At 34.0% G+C, this 26,195-nt stretch overlaps 5 protein-coding genes across 6 annotated transcripts; 2 read left to right on the top strand and 3 right to left on the bottom strand.

The window, feature by feature from the left end:
- Positions 1-5,521: 5,521 nt before the first annotated feature.
- Positions 5,522-6,634, bottom strand: LOC132803175 (F-box protein At2g05970-like). Its single transcript, XM_060815448.1, has 2 exons — positions 5,977-6,634; positions 5,522-5,883 (listed from the first exon to the last, which is right to left on the bottom strand). The coding sequence occupies exons 1-2, from the start codon at positions 6,632-6,634 to the stop codon at positions 5,522-5,524; spliced, it is 1,020 nt and encodes a 339-aa protein (XP_060671431.1).
- Positions 6,635-8,831: 2,197 nt separating this feature from the next.
- LOC107405586 (BI1-like protein) lies at positions 8,832-11,277 on the top strand. Its single transcript, XM_016012656.4, has 4 exons — positions 8,832-9,189; positions 10,228-10,341; positions 10,492-10,649; positions 10,777-11,277. Exons 1-4 carry the CDS (start codon positions 8,934-8,936, stop codon positions 10,981-10,983), a joined length of 735 nt encoding a protein of 244 aa, XP_015868142.1. The 5' UTR covers positions 8,832-8,933; the 3' UTR covers positions 10,984-11,277.
- A 2,242-nt stretch (positions 11,278-13,519) lies between these two features.
- On the bottom strand, positions 13,520-17,454 carry LOC107409060 (uncharacterized). 2 transcript variants are annotated; one of them, XR_007242060.2, is made up of 12 exons: positions 16,898-17,454; positions 16,306-16,470; positions 16,097-16,215; positions 15,877-15,951; positions 15,349-15,442; positions 15,195-15,254; positions 14,820-14,885; positions 14,633-14,731; positions 14,331-14,375; positions 14,079-14,181; positions 13,751-13,983; positions 13,520-13,618 (listed from the first exon to the last, which is right to left on the bottom strand). XR_007242060.2 is itself a non-coding variant. In XM_048477365.2 (11 exons), exons 1-11 carry the CDS (start codon positions 17,018-17,020, stop codon positions 13,892-13,894), a joined length of 1,041 nt encoding a protein of 346 aa, XP_048333322.2. In that variant the 5' UTR covers positions 17,021-17,454; the 3' UTR covers positions 13,520-13,891. The 2 variants fall into 2 exon arrangements, 1 of the variants encoding a protein (XP_048333322.2); XM_048477365.2 differs by having other exon boundaries at positions 13,520-13,983.
- A 237-nt stretch (positions 17,455-17,691) lies between these two features.
- LOC107407260 (AP-5 complex subunit mu) lies at positions 17,692-21,889 on the top strand. Its single transcript, XM_016014521.4, has 8 exons — positions 17,692-17,972; positions 18,236-18,394; positions 18,637-18,948; positions 19,271-19,563; positions 19,670-20,562; positions 20,991-21,047; positions 21,388-21,435; positions 21,616-21,889. Exons 1-8 carry the CDS (start codon positions 17,890-17,892, stop codon positions 21,685-21,687), a joined length of 1,917 nt encoding a protein of 638 aa, XP_015870007.1. The 5' UTR covers positions 17,692-17,889; the 3' UTR covers positions 21,688-21,889.
- Positions 21,890-22,565: 676 nt separating this feature from the next.
- Positions 22,566-24,435, bottom strand: LOC107405585 (probable galacturonosyltransferase-like 4). The gene has a single exon (XM_025069127.3). It carries the CDS (start codon positions 23,775-23,777, stop codon positions 22,713-22,715), a length of 1,065 nt encoding a protein of 354 aa, XP_024924895.2. The 5' UTR covers positions 23,778-24,435; the 3' UTR covers positions 22,566-22,712.
- Positions 24,436-26,195: the final 1,760 nt, after the last annotated feature.

Below are 26,195 nucleotides of genomic sequence, written 5' to 3'. Positions count from 1 at the left end.
ATTTTAAGTCATGAAGAATGCGTATGGGTCAATAAGACTATTTTCTCATATCAAAAGTCTCATGGTGAATTAATCTAGTCGAGAAAGCGACGTGGAAGCTCAAGGCACAAATCCGCAATCAATATTCTTATGCGTTTCAGCGACGTAAGAAATTTCAAGGATGAAATTTTTATAATGGGGGAAGATTGTAACACCCCGTCCCAAAATACAACGAAAATTTTTCAATTTTAACCAAGGTTTACCGTTGACTTTGACCGTTGATCGTTGACTGTTGACCAAAGGGGTCAAAAGTTGTCTTTTTGACTTAGATGGAATTCTAAATTGACTGAGGTACTATTATGAAGTACACGTTGGCACGAGTTCGCAGACTAGTAGCACATCAAAAACGGAGCTACGGTTTGAAAGTTATGGGCAAAACAAGTCGAGGTTCAAACTGTCCAAAAGGTGCTGGGAGTTGACTTTTTATGGTTGTAGAATTTTGTTTTGACTTTCATATGGTTGTAAAGTACTCGTCGATACGAGTTCATAGACTAGCGACACGCTTAAATTGGACATATGGTTAAAAAGTTATGGACATGTGAAGTTTTCTGAATACCGTAATATTTTAATATTTTTGAATAAGTGAATAGTGATGCCACATGTCGACATCTGGGAGGTCCACGTGGGTGAACAATGTCACCCACGGTGGTTTTTATTTTGGCAAAACGGGGGGAAAGAGAGAGAAGGAGAGAGAGGAGAGAGAAAGCTAGAGAGAGAAATGACCGGCCACCGTCCGACCACCGAAGGGCCACACGCGCCACCCCATTGCCTCCGCCTCCTCAATTCCGACCGACCACCCAAATCTCACGGCCAACCGGCCGGTAATGCGCCGGGATCGGAGTGTTTTCCAGCAACGGCCATTTTTCCCCTCCACCACCGACCACAGCCGATTTGTCCAGTTTCCGGCCACCCCAAGCCACACGCGCCTGACCGGTTTCTCACCCATGGGAATTCCGGCCTACCCACCAAATTTCACAACCACCGGACCTCTGACGCGCCAGGATCGGAGTATTTTCCGGCGAGGGGTCGAAAATCTTCAAACCTAGATCTCTTTGCCGTCCGGCCTCCGTTTGCCTCACCGCCGGTCCCGTTGGAACCCTCTCCCCTCGATCTACAAAACTCCCAAAAATCTCAGCCATCGGCCACCGGACGCGCTGCCACTGGCGACGGTTGCTCGTGACCGTGACTGCTCGTCGGAAATCACTATTCCGGCGAGTACCCAGTTGCACCGCCGGTCCCTCTCCACTAATTCCGACCCCCTGAATCCAAATCTGGTGTCCTTTTCCTCCAATTCGCGATGGTTTGAGAGAATTGAAGAGTTGAATCCCGAAAGCTTTCCGGCGAGATTCCGGCCACCTCGGGTCCGATCTCCGGGAAGTAAGACCGGATTCATAATCATTGTCACTCAAGCTTCGATTAGGTATATTATTCGTCAATTTTGGTTAACGTTTGTGTTTAACTCCCCCGGGTATGGGGTATTATTTATCCGAATAAAATATTAATTTATTTGATTGTGTGTGAATTGTTGTTCTAGGAGCACGTGCGCATCGTGCAATTGATCCCATGGAGGATCTTAGGTTAATTGCGTGCTCCAGGTGAGTGACCCACTTTGAAAGCTATTTTGGGCAATTAATTATATTTATGTTGTGTTAATTTGATATCTAGAATTTGCTCATGTGGTGGAATTTAAATATAATTGGGAAAAAGGTATTATTTTATATATATATATATATATATATCCATTGGTGCTAAACGGAAATTTGGGTTATTAAGAAATTCCCGATTATTATTATTGTGATTTAATTGTATTTATTACACATGAGCAAGGTATTTTCATTAATTAATTGTATCTGGATTTTTATTATTTTTTTGGACATAATTGGTTTAAATATTTTAAGGAAAATACTTGTTTAAATTGGTGATTTCAAATTTGATAATTATGCCCGTGGAACATTATTTGTTGGATTTTGTGATACGAGAAAAATTATTTGTATATTGTTATCGATGGTTTCGTACCGGAAATGTTAAAGGAAAATGTGGGATTGTGAGTTTGAAAATTGGTATAATTCCCACGGTGATTTTTGGAAAATTGGTACGGTAATAAAAAATTTAATAATTGGTTTTAAACGCACTCATACAGTATTAGTGTTCTGGTTGTATATGTGGATTAGCGCGCAAGTTATTATGTCTCCCATGAGTTGCCATTGGACCGAGAGCAGGCAAGTCTTATATATTGCGCGTCAGCCACCCCCCTCCGTGGCCGGGATGACGGTTTCAGCAGCGGCGCTGTCAGGGTGCCGAAGCGCCGTATGCAAGTTTCTCTCTTTAACCTCCCCGCCAGTCGGTGCTCGGGACGCTGGGTATCGGAGGGCATCACTGGTATATGGTGTGGTGCGTCAAGTATAAATTTTCAGATAGAAATTTCAAACGTTAAAGTGTTCAAAAATTATTTATTATATTTTATTACCTTTTATTTATATTTGGATTATTTAATTATTATTTATTAAATTAATTAATTCCTTGGTTTTCGGGAAATACGAGTAACGGGTTTTGTGAAAATGTTTTAAAAGGGGAACATTTCCAACGGAGTGAATAGTGAGGGTTTTGAGAGAAAATATTACCTTCAAATGATTATTATTTATTTATTTATTTAATTGTTTGGTATTGAGTAATTAAATTTCTTTTATTGTTATATTATTAATATTAAAGGTGTACAGTAGATAGGGTCACTCACTGAGATGATTAGCATCTCATATTTTTAAATTCTGTTCCCCTAGGTCCAGGTTGGGAGACGTTGATCATGCGGGGCGAGCCCGACGTCTCAGTTCATTGCCGAAAGTCCAAGAAGCATTTCCTCCCTTTTTCCTCTTCATCTTGTATTGCTTCTTTATCTGTCATTGTATCACATTTATTTGTATAATGCTCTATATATTGTATTGGACGCATTTTATTACATACTGCATTAATTCCCTGTTATTCTTTGGAGTGCTGCAAATTGTGGAATTATATTGTAGTAACGTGGGAGGAATAAGGGGATGTGTATAGAAGTGTGTTTTCAGTGCAGGAAATTTGTGGTAAGTCCAACCCTTAGGGGAAGTTCTGCCGGATTTTCCATTGGAGGGTCCGGTAGGGTTTTCCTGGGATCAGGGCTTGTCTAGGGTTCCGGTGAGGAATTTTGGACGGGTCCTGACATCTTCAACTTCGACCGAATAAATCTCCGTATTTGGGTCTCTATAGTATGATCACCGAGATGAGTTTTTCCTCTGATACTCTTCCCTTAAAATACTTTTGTATCTAGATGCTCGAGAGACTAACTTGAACAAATCATGAAACTCTATCCCCTCAAACTTCCTCTGAAGCTTGTAGCTCAATCTGCTCTGGGCTAGCTTGACAAACTATCTTTCTGGTATATTCAAGTGACATCTGATCCTTGCCCTCTTGAACCGGGCAATAAAGTTCTCCAATGATTCACCTTCCATTTGACGCAAATGAGACAAATCAGCCATAGAGATCTCTGGCTCAATCCTGTAGAATTGCTCATGGAATTTCTGCTTTAATTCTTTCCACGTATGGATCGAGTTTGATTGCAGGTTGTTGTACCATGAGAAAGCAAAACCTATCAAAGAGTTAGCGAACAAATGGAGCTTTAAAAATTCATTGGCCGCAGTTTCTCTGCACTGGATAGTGAAGCGGCCTATGTGCTCCACAGTAGACTGATTCTCTTCACCCGAAAACAAGGTGAATTCAGGAAATCTGAATCCCCTTGGAAACTCTATCTGATCAATGGCCTCAGGGTAAGGCCTTCTGTAGGATGGTCGACCAACTCCTCTGATTGCTAGATCGATCATCTCCTGGATTATGGTCTCAACGGCCTCCCTATCCATTCCATGTCCGTTGTTCATCCAATTCTGCACATTATGTCCATGTCTCCATGCCGGACCGTGGTAGTCGGCCTGATGGTAATGGTCTTCATTTTAGCCATACATAAAGTTTTGGCCAAATCGTTCACCATGCCCATCATGACCTTGATTTCGGACATGTGGGAAAACATGAGGCTAAAGGTATGCCCTTCCTCAGTTAACATTATTTGCGGCCTGAGGGACCTGCATACCATAAGGTGCAGCTTGAAAAGCTTACACTACATGTGGTACGGCCTGAGGGGCCAATATAATTTGTTCCTCCCGGCCATTTCTAACATTTTGGCCTTGGTTTTCGGTTACTCCTCCACCATGAATTGGGTTTAGAGCTGCTAGGGGAATATAAGGTTGTTGTTCTAGCACAAATAATCTTCCTTCATTTCCATTCATTCTCGTCAGAACAGTTGGTGCATCAATCCTTGACGTGTTGCCTTCAGGCACGGCCGAAAAGGCCTGCACCTGTTCTTCTTGGCCAGTAGATGGCCTTGTGCCACTCGACGAGGCTTGAATAACCTGCAATTGTTGATGCAACAAATGCATAATGCCTTCCAACATTCATTGTTGGGTCTCATGATACGTTTCCATCTTTTTTTGACCTTCCTTCAGATCTCAGGATAGCTCACAAATCGATTCCTGGGTGGACATCTCCGCCAAGTCAATAGTCTTGCCAACTTCTTCCTCGTTGTTGTTGTTACAGGTGTTGGACTCCTCGTTGTTGTTGTTACAGGTGTTGGACTCCTCGTTGTTGTTGTTACAGGTGTTGGACTCCAGAGATCTTGATTGAGTCTGAACCATTGTCTTCAGTTGAAAATTTACATGGTCCCATCGAGCGTGCCAAAATGATTTGTTGGAACAACGTCAAAAAATTTCCAACAATCTGTCGTCTCCTAAATTTGCTGGCATGTCACTTCAAACTTGTAACAGTTCAAAGAAAATAAAAGAAATTATGTGCCAATTGAATCTAACTTCTCAGACAATTGTATTGATTATTGGAGAATAAAAAATAATCTTACAAGGTCTGATTGTCTTAATGATTAAAGGACTTTTTTTTAAAATAAAATTTCAACTTGAAAACAACTAAGAACAATAAACTAAAAGAAGTAAAATTTAAAAAGAATAAACTAATTAGTCTATATTCTTGTAGTCGTTTGTGGAGGTGTGTAGAGGTCCCTTTCCAAGTCAATGGAGCTTCATTTATATATGTAGAGAACTTTGAGTTGCTTCATACGTTTCCGATGTGGGACTTTTTCAAACTCCAACTTCAAAATTTCAATTTATACATATGACAATTACATAACCATTCAATTTCCAATCAATGTGGGACTAAAGCCATTTAATTAATCTCCCAAAAATAATACTTCAATGAATTGAAAATATTAAATTAGATAATATTTTGGCCCAAACACATTCATAAAAGAGTTCTGAGCAATATTTTCTTGTAAATGATGTACTCTAACTTTCCAGACATCCTCACAATATTCAGCTGGTTCCCACCAATCAATCCAATAACAACCTGTGATGTATAATGAATTTTCTTTCCATTGCGGAAATTCTCGAACACACACTTATATGCATTGATTTTCACCTAAAAACAGTGCCTGACCATCAATCCCAAAAGTTTGTACAATTTTTTCCCATGTTTGGCCACAATAATCCAGCTTATACACATGAAATTCATCTTTGTATTTCAATGCAACATTATCATTATCATTATTATTGGTAAAAACTTTTTCAAAAAGCCGAAACACATACAAAATCTCATTATCCAATGATTTTGCCAAATAGAAACGATAACAACATTCGTTGACTCTAGGAAAATTTCCTAATGGCAAAGCATCAGGATGGTTAAATGTTGCAACTTTCTTGGGCAAACAATTTTCTTCTTCTTCTTCATCATCAAAGTCCCAAACTTCAACCGAGCCATTCACTAACATTAATAGTTAGATTTTACAATACTGCAATGCATAAAGGTGATGATTGTGGAACATTACATCTGTACAAGTCACTAGTTTTTTGTCACCAAACTTAGTCCATGTTTTGTTGTTGTTGTCTTTATAATATTGGTAATTGTAGAATGCAAGTTCTGTTAAAACAATTCCATACATAATTACGATTGAAAAACTGATGCTGCTATTGGTGCGAGACAGAGGCGGGGTTGGATCAGAGGAGAGGATAGCTTTTCTAATATAAACACCATAGCGTTTGTAAGGGTAAGCGCTAAGGACTGCGGTGGATGGAAGATCAATTCTATCGCCTGAGAATGGATTGAGGAGACATCCATGAATGGATGCTCTGTCGAAAATTATAAGCCACCCATATGAGGATCCGACGCAACGAGCTCTATCAAATCCTAAGCCATGGAAAACATTTTTGAGCTTGTACACCTTTCGCTCTGCAAAATTGAAGAAGCAAGTATGGCTTTCGTATTCATGAGTAGGAAGCATCAGCCATGGAGATTGATTATTAGTAGGAGAATATGATAATCGACAATTATTCCCAGCTTTATACCAAGATGAACAAACTGCTTTGAACCGAATGATGTCCACCAAATTGTTAAGTTTTTTCATTATTAATTCAACCAGTTCGCTTGGAAGATCCAACCAATTATTTGGCATTGGTTGTTGTTGCTGCTGCTGTATTAATTTACTACGTACACACCTCACCTCTGACTCGGCCATTGACACTGTTTTGTTATGTAGTCCGTTCTATACCAACATTGTTGTAGAGAGAAAATGATATAGGAATTATAATATTTATTATTAATTCACCAAAAACATAATTTTATATTATTATTAAGAAAAAAAAAAAAAAAAGTGGTTCATTCTCAAATTCAGATAGATAATCTTGAAAGCTTTAAATTTTACTATTGTTAGGAAATAGTTCCTTCTCAAGAGAGATAAGGATTTCGTAACCTGACAAAATTTCTCAATTAATTTTCTACATTATTTTTTTTTAGCTTATATAGGAATCCTCCTGATCAATGGTTACAATATTTGATCACTATATATATAAGATTAAAATAAAATAAGAATATCACCAAATCGTAACCATATTTATTTAATAATTTTTTTATTTGATTTGAATTTATAATAAAAGATAATACACATTTAAAATGGTAAATAGTTTTGACATTGTCGTTAACCAGCTTAAATTTAATGTTAAATTCTTTTTTTTTTTTCGGTTTATCTCAAATAGAGGACATCAAATTTTTATGAAGTTTCTAAAAACAAAATTGAGAATTTTTAAATTTTCTGGAGCTTTAAAAATTCTTGTAGGTATTTCTGAATTTTTTTGGGATTGACATTTTTCAAATTTTTTTTTTTTCTGCTTTAAGCATCACTTTGCAACTTTTGAACATAATTCTTTATTTTTAGAAAATATTTATTTATTAAAAATTCATTTTTTTTTAACAAACTATTGAAAATATTTAAGAGAGCAATGGTGAAAATTGTTTTATAAAATAACAATACTGCCCCTCTTTTCAATACCATGTGTGCAACAAGTAATACTTAACCACAAAAAATAGAGGGAGTTAACCATTTGTGGGTATAGTGCATATTTTTTAAACTCCTTAATTTTAAAGATTAGGAAGTTAACTATTTATGATTATAATTAACTGAAGTTGATTTATTTGATAAAGTATTTATATTTATGTCTAAAAAATCATATTTCAGTTATCAAAGTAAGAAAAATTATTGTACATGACCAAAAAAAAAAAAGTTACTTAACGTAACAATCGTAATTATAAGGGAAAAAAAAAATGGAAATAACAATATCCAAACTCCTTCGTATATACGGTTTTGAGTTTGTATCATTCAATTGTTAATAATAATAATAATAAATTGAAAAAAAAATTATGGTTGTACCTCAACTATTAATTTTTTTTTTTAGCCTCAGCTAAAATATTTAATAGTAATTTACAATTCAATTTGTTTATGTATATCACGACAAATATGTATCAATATTCTTCCAAAATTTACACATTTTAATTAATTTTACCTATCTTAACTAATTAAACTATACCAATGCACAATTAACTTTTTATTCATCCTAAACATGTAAATATATATATATATATATATATATATGTAACAATACTATTTACAGGTTTAAAGTCAGTCTTTCTTTTTCTTTTTTTCTTTTTTCCTTTTTTTGTAATAAGTATATAATCTTTATCTTGTCCAAAAAAAGCATATAATCTTTATAATGTAAAATTAAGGAAATTTAACTAACTTATTATTAATATTATTATTATATGAAAATAGTTTAAGTTTAGTTAATTTCAATGTTTATACAAGTACAATTTGATGATTGGACCAAGAAGAGCACAATTCCATAAGATTACATTGATATTGTCTACGAAATCAATTTTACCAATTTAAAAAATTAGATAATGGATGTTAATTTATCTTTGATCATAAGAACTCAACATTAGATTATTTATCTAGTTTTAATGAATTTTTTTTTTTTCAAATTGTTCTGTGACGAAAGGATAAAAATATACAGCAATAAAAATAAGATTTAAAATGTAAAATATAAAAATAGATTTAAAAATTTTAATAATTTAATTTAGTTAATTTTTGATTGGTGGATTGTTAAAGTTGGAAGTTCGATAGCAAATCCTTTGTTAGTATCTTCTTCAAATACAAGAAACAGTCATCGAGAAAGTCAACGGAAACCGTGCATGACAGAACACGAGGGCCCACATAGGAGGTGGTCCCAGATGAGCTCAGATCGAAATCTATATTTTTAATCCAACAGCTATGATGGATTTCTGTGATACGACTTGCGTAGAACCGCCCGTAATTTTATAAAATTCCCAATTCCGGTTGTCATTTCTTTATCCACCCACCAACACAACAGTCCAAGTCTCGCGCACCCCACTTTCTTTATAATTTTCTCTTCCTCTTAAAAATTTTCCGAGAAAAGCAAAGAAAATTTCCAGAGAGAAGGAACAAGAAAAAAAAGAAAAGAAAGATGTACGGATATACGGGGGTGAGCAGCAAGGCGGAAGAGGTTGACCTAGAGTCGGGTCAGACTTTGTACCCGGGGCTTAGCCATGGGGAGAACGAGCTCCGATGGGGATTCATACGGAAAGTGTACGGAATCTTGGCTACCCAGATTATGCTCACCACCATAGTCTCCGCTGTCACCGTCCTTTACACTCCCGTCAACGATCTCCTTAGGGGAAGCCCTGGGATTCTTCTCTTCTTCGCCATTTTCCCCCTCATCTGTACGTATTTTTCTTCTCCTTTTTTTCTCATCCATCTTAGGGTTTCTCTGAAATCTGCATCACATTTCTTATATATATGTTTGTATATACGTGAATTTTCTTTTGTTGGGTATTCATTTTTTATTGCGTTGAATTGTAAAGATTTGATATTTTACGATTTGGGTATTATTTGTCGGTGGATTTGTGATTCATGTTGTTTTGATGTATGTTTGTGAGATGGGAATTTAGAATTTTGTGGGTAAAGATGATTCTGTTGGCATCTGGATGCCTTAATTCTATACTTTGCGTGGTTGGTAAAATAAATTTATTTTTTGAAATGAAAAAAAAAAATTATTTATTTTTTTTAAATGAGAAAGAGATGATTTTTTTGAATAAGCAACAGAAAGAGATGTTGGCATATTTGTTCCAATTGTATGTAGGAATACTATGAAAGATTTGATTGTTTTTTCTTTTGCTTAGAAGAAACAAATGGGTCTTCTTGTATGCATTTCGACTCACTGTATGCATTCTGAAATGATAAATCACCTTTTGGTTTGGGCTTCACTGAATCCCTTTCAGTCTTGTCCTCAAGTGCACAAAATAATTACTTCATCATTCTCATTGGGAGGAGCATTTTGGAGTTCATACTTATTTTGATCTAATTCTAGGTTGTAAAACAGAATTTGGAGATGATCATGATGCCTAACATGAACAAAAGATGTTGCTTTTGATAAATCCAAATGTAAATTTCCATGTTTGAGTTTCTGAAAGAAACAGGAGCCAAGCGATCAAAATTTTAGGGGAATTCACAGAATTCAAATCCTTAAATCTCTTAGTATTTCTTTGTTTAAATTATCTTTTTTTATTTCGCACCCATTTTAATACAAAGATTAAACATGTTATCTACTAAGCAAGTTTATAATGGTTACTTTGAAATTTGTTCTAGTCATGCAAAGTTTCATTAGCATTACCAATGCCAGATTCGTTGCTTACTTTAGTGCTATGCTCAATTTAAATATTCTCACATAATCATATCGTGAAAACTAAAATTATCTGCAGTATTGTGGCCCTTGCATGTCTATCAGCAAAAGCATCCACTGAACTTTGTCTTCCTCGGACTTTTCACGGTGTCACTGAGTCTCACAGTTGGTGTAACCTGCGCTAACACAGAGGGTTAGTATCAGCATCCACGTATTTTGATTTTATAGTGCTTATTTCCCTCTGAGAAGTCTAGGCTCTAGTATAAATTATCTGAGGTGTTACAAATTGGATTATATTTTCATTATTGCAATTTGTTGAATATTGAGCATTTGTTGCTTGCAGGAAGCATTGTGCTTGAAGCATTAATTTTAACCTCAGCTGTGGTAGCATCCTTGACTGCTTACACCTTCTGGGCTTCCAAGAAGGGCAAGGACTTCAGCTTCCTGGGGCCAATCTTATTCACCGGCCTTATTATCCTTGTCCTAAGCAGTTTCATCCAGGTCACACATGTTCTTCTTAAGTTATCTTGCCTTTCTTTTAATGTTTTTTTTCCGATATAAACATTTCGTTTTCCAAATGCCACTTGCACTGTTGGTTTGACTTTTTAGATGTTGCCTTGGTATGTAGGTGTTCTTCCCACTTGGATCTACATCTTCTGCTGTTTATGGTGCAATTGGTGCTATTATTTTCTCGGGATATATTGTGTATGACACCCACAACTTGATCAAGCGCTTCTCATATGATGAGTACATTTGGGCTGCAATCACTCTGTATCTGGATATTCTTAACCTGTTTCTTACCATTCTGCGGATGCTGAGGCAAGGGGACAATTAATCTGTTACCTATTGACTTCACTCTCACCATCCTGGTGTTTTGAACTGAAAATACAAATTCTCTGAAAACTAAGACTAGAGATATTGTTGTGGATAGTTTTTATATTTCCCTGTATTTGAATGTTGCAGCTAGATAAGCTGTCATAAAATGAAATTTCAATTGTACTTTTGCCCGAGTGTGCTCATATAGAATTAGTATGTAATTGCTTTTCTTCTATGTTCTGGTCATTACAGCTTGACCTTTATGAACTCTCTAGCTGCCATGAATACACTTGCTTAAATGCTTTGCGTGTTAGATGTTTTCACTTGCTCTCAACGTTTATTTATGTGGATTGTTTTTAAATGATGTGGATTGTATTTCAATCAAAATTGAATTATTATAACTGTGACTGTTATATGAACCTAATCACTTGCAAGTTCATAAATGATAGTGGGGAAAAAGGAAATTATTGAACGAAATATTTACCCAATAAAGTTGTATGTTCACCAAGTTAAAAAATTTATAAACTTTGCAATGGAATCTATTAGGGGAGACTTCCACCCAGTTTAGACATGACTTTGCTTTGCAATCTTTGATTTCATGCCTAGAAAAAGCAATCCAACAATCCAAGCTTTTCATGGTTCCACCACCACTATGATCGTCATCATCATCATCTTCAATATTCCAAATGAGATCTTCATCTTCTCTAGCAGCCCTCAACCGCTTGTGTAAATCAGCTCTTTTGGTTCTCCCAACAGCATCAAGCCCCCTTTACTTTCATCGCTGCTTCCAATATCTTCAATCTCATCCTACCCCCAAATCAAACTATGCACCCTATACAAGTACCTGCACCAGAAGCTCTCATGCTCGGTCTTATCAGGAAAAATATTAATTCATTTTCCCTCATCGAATTATCTCTCTTCCTCCTCATCCAATATAAACACTTGACTTCCACTCCTTGTAATTATACAAATCCTTAGCTTCTTCCGAGTAGTTGTCTTTACTGCTCTGGATTGCCCGAACTTGAGCTAATTCACAACTGAATTTTTGGTCCACTAATTACTTATAATCAATTTAACAATTGGTTTGAATTAAATATTGAAAATTTTGACTTTGATAATGCCACAGAAATTTATTATTTTTCTTTTCTTAAAAAAAAATACAATTTGTTTCTATCAACATTTAAAACAGATTTAAATGGTTGTTATTAACAATTGCTGCCAATAAATTTTATTGCTATGAAAGAAAAAAAAAATGAAAACTACAAACTCAATTTTAAGAATTAGAAAACGAAATTTTGAAAATACATTCCACCACCATACAGTAGGATTTATTAACTACTCATAAAAAAATTAAAAAATTAAATAAAATAATGTAAAAAAGGATTTGGGATTATTGCAAAAAGCAAAAAAAAATCAATTATATATACAAATAAATTACAAAATCTTACCATTTCGTTTGAAAGATTTTCATAACGACCTTGATTTTTTATTTATTTATTTATTTATTTAGAAATTTCCCTTCTAATTTTATTTTTCTTTTATATTATTCTTTTTCAACATAAAATAGATAATTTCGTTCAAATTTAATAAGTTTTAAGACTATAATGTCCATCTAATTAAAATATTTTTTTTTTTTTTACCATTATAACATTTTGTAACCAGACATCCATTATAACCCTAAATTTGTCTTCAAAAATAAAATCTACCAAAATAGATGGGTGGTCAATAAATTCATTTAACCTATTTTCTTTTTTTCTTTTTTTCACATATGATTGTGGGATTCCACTATGTAATATTATATTGCTTCGGAACCAAAAAAAATTATGGCAGTATATCATCAATTATGGCCAGGCATTTTGAGTAGAATTGCTTACCGTTTCTCTTTTTGATTTTTTTTATTATTTTATTTTCAAATTAAGTTTGGTATATATGTACATTTTCTTAAATGTGATTATGGATTGTGAGATCCACCTCATTTTTAAATTATATATAATTTTTTCTACATCGCATATATCATATATTTTAGCTATAACCTTTACATTCCAAGTCAATGTTGATATTTGAATTGAAAAACAGAATAAAAATGACACAATCTTCATATATGATAAAGAAGAAAATAAACATTACATATTATCCGAAATTGAGTTTGGATTTTCCATTATAATAGAATTTATTTTATAGGAGATAAATTTGGAGCCATGATAACTATTTGGATACAAGATTTTAAAAAGTATTAATGGTTTGATTTTAATAAATAATATATTGTAATTAGATGGGTGCTATCATCTTTTAACTTATTAATTTTGAATAAAACTATCTATTTTCTAGTGAGGATGAATAACTTGAAAGGAAAATAAAACTAGAAGGGAAGTATATGAAAAGAAGTAAAAGAAAAGGATAATTATTATAAAAAAAAAAAAAATTTCAAACTAGAAGGTAAGTTTTTGTAGTTATCCTTTTTATATATAAGCATTTAAGACCTGTCTATATCCATAAAATATGTGGGTCTTCTGAAATATAAAATAAAAAAGCTTGAAACCTTGCCATAAAGGATATTCACACGGACTACTTTAAGGCAGCAACCTAATCACATTCCACGGCAGAGTTATGAACAATACTCCAATCTGAATTTAGTGATATCCTTTGTTCATGTCCTTACAAAACCCAAAAAGGAAATAATCAACAAATATTTTATATTTGGTTACAAAACTTGCAAGACAAATATTTACTAAATAATATTATTTTATTGCACAATATTACAAAGGCATACAAAACACCATCCTCACCTATTACTGCAATACACTCCTCAACTGCAAACACATTCTTTTTCTTCCTTGGCAAACAAGTTTTTTGTCAGAAGATCATATAAACCATCGAAAGTCAAAATGCAGGATCACATCACAAATGAAACTAATTGGCCACACGACTTAGCATTCAAGACGGCAAGTTCGAGCAACTCTTTCGATTTCCTTCATGATCAGCTCTTTCTCCTCTTCAAATTGATCATCTTCAGCAGCACCTGTAAACGGCAAAAAGGTAGCAGGAATGACAAAGTGGTTAGGATTACAGCAAGAAAAAATTTTAGACAACAGTTTAGGAACCTTGATCATTAACCTTTCCCAGCAGATAGATTGTGAAGCAGTTCCAGCAATTTTTCATGGTTTTTGGCCAGAATGACCTTTATTTCTCGTGGTTTGTTAGGATTAGCAACAAAAACCTGCAAGCAGACACAATGATCAGTTCAAAAAGGATGATTGATGATGACAACAATAGAATTCTTTGACCATATTACTATTTAGAAGGCGCTACAGGTACTCAACAACATGTGCAGGTAGAGGAAAAGGAAACAAAGGACAATCAAAGAACCTTAAAAATGTGGAAAGCAGAGATCTGGATATTTTTGCTGGAGTCCTGCTCAACAAAACAAACAGGGAAGATGAGTCTAAAGAACAATGATAGATACTTCATCTTCATTAGAATGTGCATTCTATTATTATTTTCGGTTACACAACACCTGAAGGGTGCATTTTACACTGCATAGACTTAAAAATCTGAACCAGACTTAAATTAAACATGCATGTTACACATGATACCACACAGAGGTTTGTCACTTTGGCATAATAGCAATAAATATATACTTCATAACATATAAATGACAGATTTAATACCTTAAGCAATGTCATCATGACTTTCAAGTACCGGACTTCTACAATGTAACGCTTCATTATGTGGGAATTTGAGGACTCCAACAGGAATTCCGAGAGAAGCTAAAATTAATAACAACGTATCCTTCAATAAATACTAGATCAGAAGAACGTCATAAATAAAAAGTAGAAAATTATAAACAGAACTAACCTTCAAAGATTGCCTTCTTGTTACATAATTAGGAGATGTCAAGAGTTTTTCATATAGATCAAAGAACTGAAACAAAAACTCTTATTAGATCAGCTGACAAATAAAATTGACATATAAATACCAAGTTAATTCTGAAGAAAGCTTTCTGCACCCTGCAGTATGCAGGTGTACAAATCATGGGTAGGTGGGCTTGATTTTGTCTCCAAACAACAGATATTCAGATGGTTAAATTGTCCCCCAAGAAGCTTCTTGGCCAAGCTGTTCTCCTAGGTTTAAAATATTCAATCAATATGAACAGATCAAGAGTGCTCAAGCAACTTGCCACTGCCTAGATTTGATAAGATAATTTATAAGAAGAACAAGGAGCAAACAAACCTCATCATAATGTGAGGTCAAATACTCAGAGACCAATGTTTCATGTTTAGTAAGCAAGTCCTGCAAAAAATTTAGTCAGGGGAAACATATAGGTCTTTGAGATTCAAGAGGTAGTATCTAGAAACAGAAAAGCAACGAAAGCAAAATTTCAAACCTTAAAGGTGGAAAATGCATCAGGAGCAACATCAAAGTTAGGCAATTCCACAAATTTAAAAAACAACTCAAAGCTTGTAGACTCCAATATGTATCTGAAAAATCACTACAAAAATCAAATTTGTAAAGAAATGAAATTTGAATCCTTACTGGAAAATGTACACTAAGAAAAAAAAAAAAAAAAAAAAAAAAAGAAATTTGATGATGGCCACTACTGCAAGTATTACTTAAACAACATGGTTAAATTACAAACGGCCAAGAATACTCAATATTAATACAGCAGCAATATAATGTTTAAAATGGTAGAAGAATTTTATAACATGGCTAACACATGGGAATGATAAAACTTTTGAATTACTTCTTATTTTGAAACAGGGGTGATAGATTACCACCAAACCAAAAAAAAAAAAAAAAAAAATTTTAAAAAATTAAAAAAAAAATTAACACAAAATAACACCAGTATTAGGAGAATTGTTAAAGCCCTCCGGCTACAATTAAACAGAATGGACATAAAGCTTGAATGTCTTACTTTGCAAGTGTTGAAAATTTAATACATTCCCTCAGCATATTTCCACAGTTCAGTGCAATCTCCTTGTTATCATAGCTGATTGAAAAGAAGAAAAGTTAGTGTCATTAAAATATCACCTTGTTTATTTCAGAACGCTAACATATATAGCTATGTACGTAGACGACAAATACAGGAAAAATGAACTTCAAAAAGAACTTGCAGGATTAAACTAATAACATACCAAACGACAAGAAAGTCGAGCAACTCAAGATGGTTCTCGATGTATTCTACACAGCAATAAGTAGAGCCAATCTTTTGCTTCAACAATATGGACCAACAGTGAACCAAGTCTTTTCTTGCCTTAAAAAGCAATGAGACAAAATTATTTCATACAATCCAACGCGTCGAACCCATTACAATGTCGAAAAAACAACAACCATCATAACTTACTTCCCATCCTAAAATAGCCATCTTGTGAACTATTAGAGTAATAACATCCTCTTTACATACTTCTAGAGCAAGCTGTGAAACTTGTTCGGGTACGGGTTCAACCTCCCCATCTCCCACCAGCATACACCTCATTGTCACAAAATTCTTTTCAACTTCTTCTAGAGCCTGTAATAAAAACACCCCACAAAAATTCATTAAAAAGGAAAAAAAGGTATTATTTTTTCAGAATATTGATAAAGAATCAAAAATCCTAAACTACCCACTTTCCATTTTCTTCAGCCCTTTATGTGATCAATTTCAATATTAGATAATGGGCTAAAATTTCAGGGTATCTCACAGTCCAATTTCCTTCCCACCTAATGAGCTAAAATCACAGTAATTTCGCTTCAAAAAGCAATAGAAACACTTCGTCAATACCAATTGAATAATGTATGATCGCAAAGCACCAAAATTTCCCAAATAATTCGATCAAAACAATAAGCGATGGATTCAATTTCCAATTTTCATTTTTATTTTTAAAAGGAAGCTAAGAGAAATCAGACATGACATTTCATTACAAAAAAAAAAAAAAAAAAAAAAAAAAAAAACCCACCTTCTCGAGGGCTTTAACTTCAACGACGGTCTTGGTGTCGAGGGCGACGAGGCTGTCCTTGATTGCCTTGGCCACGTCTTGTGGGGTTTTAGGCCTCGACGGCTTGAAGAATGAGAACGACATGTCGTTTTCTTTTCTTTTCTTTTTTTTTTTTTCCCCCTTCTGTCTTTCTGTTTTGAAGGTTTGGGTTGGTTCGTTTCAGAGTCGGTGTTTCGGAGAATCGATTTGAAGGTTTGGGTTGTTTCGTTTCAGAGTCGGTGTTTCAAATTGATGAACAGAGAGAGAGAGAGAGAGAGAGAGAGAGAAAGAGAGAGAGAGACTGTGTAGGAGAGAAAAGAAAAGAGAAGAGAGTCGCCCAAAAAAAAAAAAAAAAAAGTGCGAAAAACCAAAAAGTGGTTGATTCCTTCTAGAAGTTTTTTTTTTTTTTTTTTTTTTTTGCGCTTCAATCTCTCAGTGTAGACCCATGGTGGTCGTGCCCTTCATTTTCTTCATTCTCACTTTTCCACCATTTTCAGGTCAAAAATTGGAAATTTTTTTTTTTTCCCATCCAAAATAACAATAATATTATATACAATACGCAATTCTCAAATAATAATATATATAACACATTTTCTAAAAATGTTTTAATCATTTGATTGGAATTTGGCAACACAATAATGTGATATAATGACCCAATTATTTATTTATTTATCTATCTATTTATTGTAATTGACTTAAAATATTTACAATTATTTTAGAAAAGTAAAGCAAACCAAAAAAAAAAAACATATATATATGCATTAAATATAAAATATGAAAGGGAAAACGACGGCGTTTGGTATTTGCAGGTTAACTGTCAAAAATGATGCGCTTAGTGCATCTTCAACGAGAATCACCACCACCAGAGCTTCATTCTCTTTGATCTCTCTCTCTCTCTCTCACGCTGTTTCTTGGCTTAAACACCGTTTCGATTTCTCTCTCCAGACTCGCAGAGCTCCGAAGAAGCAAAAGCCATGCCTGGAGGAGGAGGAGGAGGAGGTTGCAGTATCAGAGCCATCTGGATCCTCAACAACCTCGATTCCGTAGTCTTCTCCAGGTCCTTCTTCTACTTTTATTCCTGTTTGTTTTAATTTTTTATTTTTTATTTCTGGATCTTGTTCACACCGTTTAATTTATATTTATCTGAAAGTGTTTTTCTTAATTTTGAAAGCAAAATGCTTTTTTTTTTTTTTTTTTTTTTTTTTACCTTTACATTTGCTGAATCTTGCTTTCGAAATATTCAAATTTTGTCATGGAAAACAAATTTGTGAAAAATAATGTATAAAATTGAAAGTTCGAAGTTCGATTTATCGGATTCAGGAGGTTTCCGGTCGTAGAGAAGCGGTGGCGAACAGCTTGCAAGAGTGAGAACGATAGCGACAGCAAGTCTACAGCTGAAGGTGGCCTTAGCTACACCGTTTTTCCTTCACTCCCTAACGATTCAGAGCTCCTTGCTGCTTTTCTAGAGAGAAGGAAAAGGTTAGCTTAATTTTTTATTATTATTATTTTTTTATTTTTTTATTTTTTATTTTTTGGCTGAAGAAAAATGTTAGAGCTTTAGCTGCGTAATGATCTAATTTCGTGAATTATAATGTTAATATTGATTTTGGAAAGTAGGAATAACGACTTTGATTTGAAAAAAGCTATCATATAGTGTTTGATGTAACATTTCTTTGGTAGAATCTCCATGGCCTGCTAAAGTTAGCTTGTTTTTTGAATAGGGAAGGATCTGTTCGTGGGTTTGGTATACGTGTGAGTCAGTCAGCTGAAGGATCGGATTCGTGGGTTGATGATCCAATTACGCGTCACATCATAGGCCTGTACGTTAACAAAGAAGAGGAAGGGGATAACAATTTGCTTTGGCCTTTAATCTTGCATGTGAAAGGTCAATACTGCATCCTTGTATTGCCTTTGGTTGAGCCAAGGCATTTGAAGGCGTATGCTAGATTGTGTAAGAGATCTGATTGTGGAAATGCTGTTGGATTGGATGAAAGCTTATCTTCCCTGCTGCTCGATTTACCGTCCATCACAGGGTATGGTAAGTTACTTCGCAATGTTGTTCAGCGAAACTGATGTGCCTAACAATACCTCTTACAGTATTGTCCATTTTTTTTCTTTTGACCCACTTTTCAGAATTTAGCTTGTATGTTTTCTCATTTTGCTCGGCATTATCACTGACTTTGCAATTTGTATCTGATGCTGCCTTTGAGCAGCAGTTGCAACTTGCAAGTTGAGCTATTGGGGGTGGAGGGAATTGGGCTTGACAGTTGATGCAAACTGATTTTGACTGTTTTTAAGTGATATGTATTGCATTTTACTAGGATTTTTAACTTGTTTCATTTTCTGAATTTATAGGGCGTTCATGGTTGCACATGCTCTTGGCGACATAATTACTGGTGATACTGTAGAACCTGAGGTGGTTGTAACTGCTGCTCCATCAGTAGGAGGATTGTTGGATTCGCTAACTGGCAGTATAGGAATATCAGGAATCTCCTCGAGGGCTAAACCTGTAGCTGCACCTGTTGCATCTACAACTCCTTCTGGCACTGCTGTGACTGGAACTGTAACTTCAGATGCTCCAAAGGCTGGTATAAGGCCTTTGGATAAAGATGCACTTCGAACTTTCATAACAAGTTCAATGCCCTTTGGTTGGTACTTTTTATTAGGGTATTTCTCATCTCATATTTTTTTAATTATGACCTTCATTGGCTATTTCTCATTGGTCTCTTATTTTCATGTCTACCTTCCATGTAGGTACACCTTTGGATCTGAATTATTCCAATATTTTCTCCATAAAGGTTAATGGATTTTCTGCATCAGATTTGCCTCCTTCAGACCTCAAACAACCAGCATGGAAGCCATACCTTTATAAAGGAAAGCAGAGAATGCTATTCACAATTCATGAGATAGTTCATGCTGCTATGTATGATCGAGATGAGATTCCGGATAGTATATCCATTTCTGGTCAAATAAACAGCCGAGCAGAATTAGAAGGATTGCCAGATGTGTCTTTCCCCTTGACAGGATTCACAAAAAATCATGTTGAAGTTTTATCATTCCATCCTTGTGCTCAGATTCCAGAACATGGTTTGGATAAGCAGAATGTGATGTTTTCCCCACCGATGGGTAATTTTGTTTTAATGCGTTATCAAGCAACTTGCAGTGTTGGACCTCCTATCAAAGGATTTTACCAGTTGTCAATGGTCTCTGCAGACAAAGGTGCTTTTTTGTTCAAATTGCGGCTGATGGAAGGTTATAAGTCTCCTCTGACAATGGAATTTTGTACTGTTACAATGCCTTTTCCTAGAAGAAGGGTTCTTTCATTTGATGGTACTCCTTCAATTGGAACAGTTTCAACTACAGAGCATTCAGTTGAATGGAAAATCATATTAAGTGGGCGAGGCCTTACAGGGAAAAGTATTGAGGCAACCTTCCCTGGAACAGTTCGATTTGCACCATGGCAAATTCAAAGATTGCCTTCTAGTTTAGCCTCTGGAAGCATGATTGATGAAGATAGTGATAATGATACAGATGGTTCTAATAATATGGTAAATGTAGAGGAATTTTTAATGGAAAAAATGAGCAAGGACCTTCCTTCAGTTGATTTGGAAGAGCCATTTTGCTGGCAAGCTTACAACTATGCCAAGGTATTGAATGCAATTACCTGAACTTAATCGACTATTTGGTCTTATGTATATGAATAGCATTTGCTTTCAGTTCCAAAAGTGACTACAAGCCTTGTTGAATCTTATCCCAAGCTGTTTGTTGCAAAATCATCCTCAAGTTAGTTTTCATCATATAATGCATGAAAGTGAAAAAAGAATGTTGTGCTTTCATTAATGTTACCTTGCTGGATTGACTTGGTATGCTGCAGTCCTGTTGGTTGCTTCATATTATTGTCTCTTGCGTATGTTATTTTTGTGGAAATGCATAGGAGAAAATGTAAGTTGAAACACAAATTGATCAGACACATACTCTCTTGAAAATGAATATATATTTTTATAGTGTTTGTTGCATATCTAATCAAAAAGTTAAGGTTTTTCATTTACAGGCTTTTCTTGACTCATGGTTACAGGTATCTTTCAAAATTGTTGGGGCATCATTATCTGGAATGTTGATTGATCCAAAATCTGTAAGTTTATCCTTTAATTCTCCTCACATTGTCTGTATTTCGTTTGGGGTGCTCAAGTAGACAGAGACATGAATGGTGGTTCTTTGATAATTTTCATTTTCATTTTCTTTCCCATTAGGATCTTTTGATAACTCCAACAAATATGCGACTTTAATTGCTAATGAAAAACAAGTATTTTTCTTAGTCTAAAGTTCTAAAGACATACCACCTCTGCTTTCCTGTGTCCTGTTAATGGGGGATATTACAATAGCTTTAAGAGACTGACTTATTTTTTTCCTGACATACCGCCTTAGATTTGCGTCTATGCTGGATATATTATGATTTTTTGTGCTACATGTAGGTAAGCATTTATCCAGCTGTTAAAGCACCAGTGGAGTTCTCAACCCAGGTTAGGTTCCTAAGCTTAATGTACTTTTTATGTCTGTTAACTTGATAGAGTTTGTAACCATTGTAGACTTGAAGTTGGATATATAGAAGCCATTCCATTTCTTATTGATGATATGCAAATAATTAAATTTTCCTCAATACTTTGTAAATCCATTTTAAGTCATTCTACTTTGTTAAATAGGTTGCTTCTGGAGATTATATTTTGTGGAATACATTGGGTACGTGTCCCTCTGCTGCTGTGGCGAAAGTGTAGAGGTCAATATTAAGGACTTTGTGGCCTTAGGTGAGAAATAGCATGAGGAAATATAATGTTTTTGTACCTTTTAATTAAATAGTATTTATAAATAACGTTGAACTAATTTATGTTTACAATAGATTTTATTTAAATGTATATTTTTTGCTTCCCTTTCAATATATAGTGAGATTTTTGGCTTGAAAAAGGCCCTTAGCTTTTATACTTCTGTTTATATGGATGTCAATAATTACTTATTTTTATATAAAAATTTATATTTTCATAAAACAAATGAAGAATGCAACTATTGTAGTATTGGATGTGGATTTGTAAGTAAACTTCATAAATATTGATTAATTCAGTAAATAAGCATCTATATATGGGAGGAAAGCTAACTGGGTCATTATCATCGGTGTAGCAATTTAGCATTATAACTACAACAAATTAGATGGAGTACCAAATTAGGATTTTTCCCGGCTTCCAAAAACGCAAAAGGTGAACCAGGCTCATCACAAACTTAAGAAAAAGACCCCCTTGATGAACCTGTACAACTTTTATGAATTCTTTGTAAAACTTTTAATAAAACATAAAACATGTCTGACTTCTCTTAATCATGGTTTACAAGCTGAAATATAACTCCACCCACAACCTAGTCTCAAAAAAATAATAAAGAAAAAGGAAAAAAACAGAAAACAAAAAACAAAAAAGAGCTGTGGCAAGAAGAAAAACCAAAAAAAAACAAAAAGAAATTAAATTACAACTTATCCTCCTTGCTATATGCGATTAAAGCCCTCTCCATGGAACAAAATACCAAAACCCAACCCTCTCTCTCTCTCTTTTTTTTTTTTTTTTTTTCTTTTTGTCCTTTCCCCCACCCCCCCCCCCCCCCCCCCCCCCCCCCCCCCCAATAATTCAACTGGATCAAAACGCTTTCTCTTACTCATCTTCAATATAAAGTACCACTCTCATCATCATCATCATCAAACTTCTTCATCTTCCATTTATTCATATGTGTGTGTATATATATATATATATATAAATATATATCATTCTTCTAACCAATGTCTAGATGAACGGTAAAGATCATAAGGAGCCCACAGATAGTCAACGGTGCATGGTTTTCTGGAATCTAATCTCAGCCATGGCTTCCCTTTCCCACTCCAATGAAGAAGACTAATAGGACCAGGATGAAGAGACCTACATTTGCCTTCAAAATTATCACCACCCAATCCATGTTGATTCCATCTATGATCAACGGCCTTAATATTCCCAGCCAAAACCAACAAAAAAGGTGGCAAAGAACCCAACTGATATATCCTCCTCTGCTTCTGAACCGCCATCCATTCCTCAACTCTCTGTGTATACCTCCCTTTCCTCCATTTATCCACATTCACCACCATCACTCCGGTATTGAAATAGCACGGATTTCTTCCCTCAAAAGTCTTCGACAGATTCGAATCCGACCAGAATGTACCGGTGAAATACTGCGTGAAATTAGCGTGGCAATATTCCGGTGCAGCCACTACTTTATCCTCCATATCCACATTCCAAAGCTTCTCTATGTCATCCACAACCACCAGGTCTGAATCCAAATATATAACCCGACCAACATTGGTGGGGATTATGTCAGCTAGATGGATTCTTGCATAGTTGAGAGGTTGATCCAATGCTTGGCGAATGGACTTGGATATCATACCGCGAACACGGTTTGGATCGAAGCGATAGATTGTGAAGTTGAGGTAAGGGAAAGTGGATTTAATGCTGGAGTAGAGCTCAGGAGCTAAATGAGCCGAGAGGAAATGGAAGGCAAGGTTTTCTGGACATGTTGAATGTTGTAACATGGAGAGCACGGCTGCCATTGTTCCTCGGAGGTAGTTTCCGTCCAGTGTCATGGCGACATGGATTCTGTCGGAGTCTGAAGAGCCGCATTGATCGCTATTCCGGAACGCCGGAGCTTCCCGGAAAACGGGAAGGTTGTCGTCGGAAGGTTTTCTGATAATGCTGAGGCGGATACCGATGGTGGAGGTTGTTGTTGTGGTGATGGGGTGGAGGAGAAGGAGAGACAGGAGGCCAAGGAGTACTGAAAATGGAGAGAACCTCCAAAAGGCCATCCTGCCTTGTGTTTTAAAAAAAAAAAAATGGGAAGAAAAAGAAACAGTTTTTAATGGAGGGGGCTTTGTTTTTTTTTTTTTTTTAACTTTATTTTTTTGTTTTATATGGGGTAGAGGAGAAGAGAAAACAAAGCCATTTGCTTTGCAAAAGAAAAAAAAAAAAAAAAAAAAGGAGATAATGGGAAAACTAATAAAAAGAGAAAAAGGGTTAATTTGTTGGAGAGGTTTTGGACAAAGAAAATTGAAAAAGAGATAGTTTGGTGGTTATTGGAGAGGGATGGAAAGGAAAGAGAAAAATAAGGGAAATTTTTTGTGAGGAAGAGAAAAAAGGTCGGACTTTCTTATGACTTATAAAGACTAATTTAGAAGGCCAGTTAATCAACATGCACACATACGTACACACAAAAAAGATTATATATATGGATCTTAGATATTTTGCCGAAGATTTTGGGGTTAACAAAATAAGAATCAGATATATAGAGCTACTAGTAGATTTGTTGTTGGAGGTGTGGTGTGGCATTTTTGGATAGGTCTATATATGTACGTGTTTATGCATGCATGCATGCATGCATGAGAGGGTGATTTGGTGCCTTTTTATTTTATCATTTTTTTTGGGAAAGAGGTTGACTGGGTTTATCATAATTTATAGAAACTTACTATTCATCGTAACCATATCCATTGCAATTTATATATGGAAGTGGCATTTTAATTGGTTGCTCAAAAAAATTTACCTTTTCATATTAGATTTTTAATTGAATTAATTGTATTTTAATATTTTTATTTTTTAAAATTTTTCTTTAATTTTTTGACATAGTAATTTACTTTTTAAATTTTTCAATTTGTCACAACTTAAATATTATTTAACTTTTGAATATAAAATTTAACTACTGTTTTACATAATTGATATTAAATTAATTGTATCTGTTTCCAAATTATTATACATTTTTTTAAATAAAAAAAAAGGTGCAAATCACTTAACTAATATTAAATTGTATGTTAAAATAAAAAATATTAATACTATTGAGTTTTATAATTAATTTAAAATTTTACATTTTAATATTTTTTAATTCAAAATTTAACATAGTTTGATATTGGCTACTATAGTTATTAAATTCTATTAATTAAAGTTTAAAAAGATTTAAATTGTAAAAAATTAAAATATTAAAGACCTAACTTACTTAATTGAAAAATTAAAAATTTAAATTGCAAAGTTCTGAAAATATTAAAATGGAATTAACAATTTTTAGTTTAAAAAATTAAAAGAAAATTAAATTCTTTCAATTAATCAGTATAAACCACACTAAATAAAGAACACTGGTAATAACACATAGGAAAACTCTTTATAGGAAAACACTATATATAAGTAATATTTTTCCGATTCATTAATAGGTTTTGAGAAAGAATAAACAAAATCAAAGAACAAGAACTAATATTATATATATATATATATATATATATATATAATTAAATATTCAAATTGATCTGTTATGTAGGATATTGCTTCAGTGTTGATGTGGATGTCCAATTAAGTTTCTTGATACTCCTTTTCATTTATTGTTTCTTACCCACGTGATTTTACATTTTTTTTTTAATTTTTAAAACTAAACGTTTAATATGTAAAAGTGAATTAATATAATAGTCTACTAAATTACCATAAAAGCAAATGGATTTCGTTTATATTTAATGTTCACATAGTATATCTCCCATAATAGGTTGGGAATTATCTTTCCAGAAGATCAAATATGATATGATTACTCAATTTATTTTATGTTAATAAGTATATAATTGGAGCATATTTATCAAAAAAAGAAAAAAGAAAACAAGGTATAATTGGAGAACACTCTCTTCTTCTTGAGATAAAACATAGTAATTATGTGAAAAAAAAATTTTGTCCAGTGTTATACATTGATTTAACTTTTTTTTTCCTTTCAAGTGAAAAACTTCATTTTAATTAATGAAAAATAAATAAATTAGAATAAGGAATGCCGATGTGTCATTTTGATGAGGAGATAGATAATGCTTCAAATCTTTGACCTTTTTTTTTTTTTTTTTTTTTGGTAGTAATGATTTCTGTACTTTCTCTTTTGACTCATAATCATATGTTTTATAATATCTCCAAATATAAATATAAAATAAAAAATAACAAATACAATTTCTTAAATGGAATATAGAGACCAATTTTACTTTAAAGGAAGGGAAAAAGGTCCAATTTTACTAAATTTCTGGACGGCACAAAACTTTATCAGCATCTGAATCGAACCAAAAAAATAAAAATAAAAAAAAATAAAAAAGAAGAGAAAAAATAAAAATAAAAATCTGTGTCTACAGTTTCTTTAATAAATTAAATCTAAAAAAAATAAAATAACATTATTATCTCTCCTCTTCTAACATTATCTCTTATATACATTTAAAAAAAAT

This window comes from Ziziphus jujuba, chromosome 3 (genome assembly GCF_031755915.1).
Source record: "Ziziphus jujuba cultivar Dongzao chromosome 3, ASM3175591v1".
Lineage (NCBI taxonomy): Eukaryota > Viridiplantae > Streptophyta > Magnoliopsida > Rosales > Rhamnaceae > Ziziphus > Ziziphus jujuba.
This window is presented reverse-complemented; position numbering and strand designations above follow the sequence as displayed.

Excerpts from the sequence above, each read along its gene's own strand:
- LOC107407260 (XM_016014521.4), top strand. The coding sequence starts at position 17,890 with ATGCCTGGAGGAGGAGGAGGAGGAGGTTGCAGTATCAGAGCCATCTGG. Across the intron at positions 18,395-18,636 it reads TTTCTAGAGAGAAGGAAAAG|GGAAGGATCTGTTCGTGGGT; the intron begins GTTAGCTTAATT and ends TTTTTTGAATAG. Across the intron at positions 19,564-19,669 it reads AACAAGTTCAATGCCCTTTG|GTACACCTTTGGATCTGAAT; the intron begins GTTGGTACTTTT and ends CCTTCCATGTAG.
- LOC132803175 (XM_060815448.1), bottom strand. The coding sequence starts at position 6,634 with ATGGCCGAGTCAGAGGTGAGGTGTGTACGTAGTAAATTAATACAGCAG. Across the intron at positions 5,884-5,976 it reads CAAAACATGGACTAAGTTTG|TGAATGGCTCGGTTGAAGTT; the intron begins GTGACAAAAAAC and ends TATTAATGTTAG.
- LOC107409060 (XM_048477365.2), bottom strand. The coding sequence starts at position 17,020 with ATGTCGTTCTCATTCTTCAAGCCGTCGAGGCCTAAAACCCCACAAGAC. Across the intron at positions 15,443-15,876 it reads AAATTTTCAACACTTGCAAA|ATACATATTGGAGTCTACAA; the intron begins GTAAGACATTCA and ends GTGATTTTTCAG. Across the intron at positions 14,886-15,194 it reads TGACCTCACATTATGATGAG|TTCTTTGATCTATATGAAAA; the intron begins GTTTGTTTGCTC and ends TTTTTGTTTCAG.
- LOC107405586 (XM_016012656.4), top strand. The coding sequence starts at position 8,934 with ATGTACGGATATACGGGGGTGAGCAGCAAGGCGGAAGAGGTTGACCTA. Across the intron at positions 10,342-10,491 it reads AACCTGCGCTAACACAGAGG|GAAGCATTGTGCTTGAAGCA; the intron begins GTTAGTATCAGC and ends TGTTGCTTGCAG. Across the intron at positions 10,650-10,776 it reads TCCTAAGCAGTTTCATCCAG|GTGTTCTTCCCACTTGGATC; the intron begins GTCACACATGTT and ends CTTGGTATGTAG.
- LOC107405585 (XM_025069127.3), bottom strand. The coding sequence starts at position 23,777 with ATGGCCTTTTGGAGGTTCTCTCCATTTTCAGTACTCCTTGGCCTCCTG.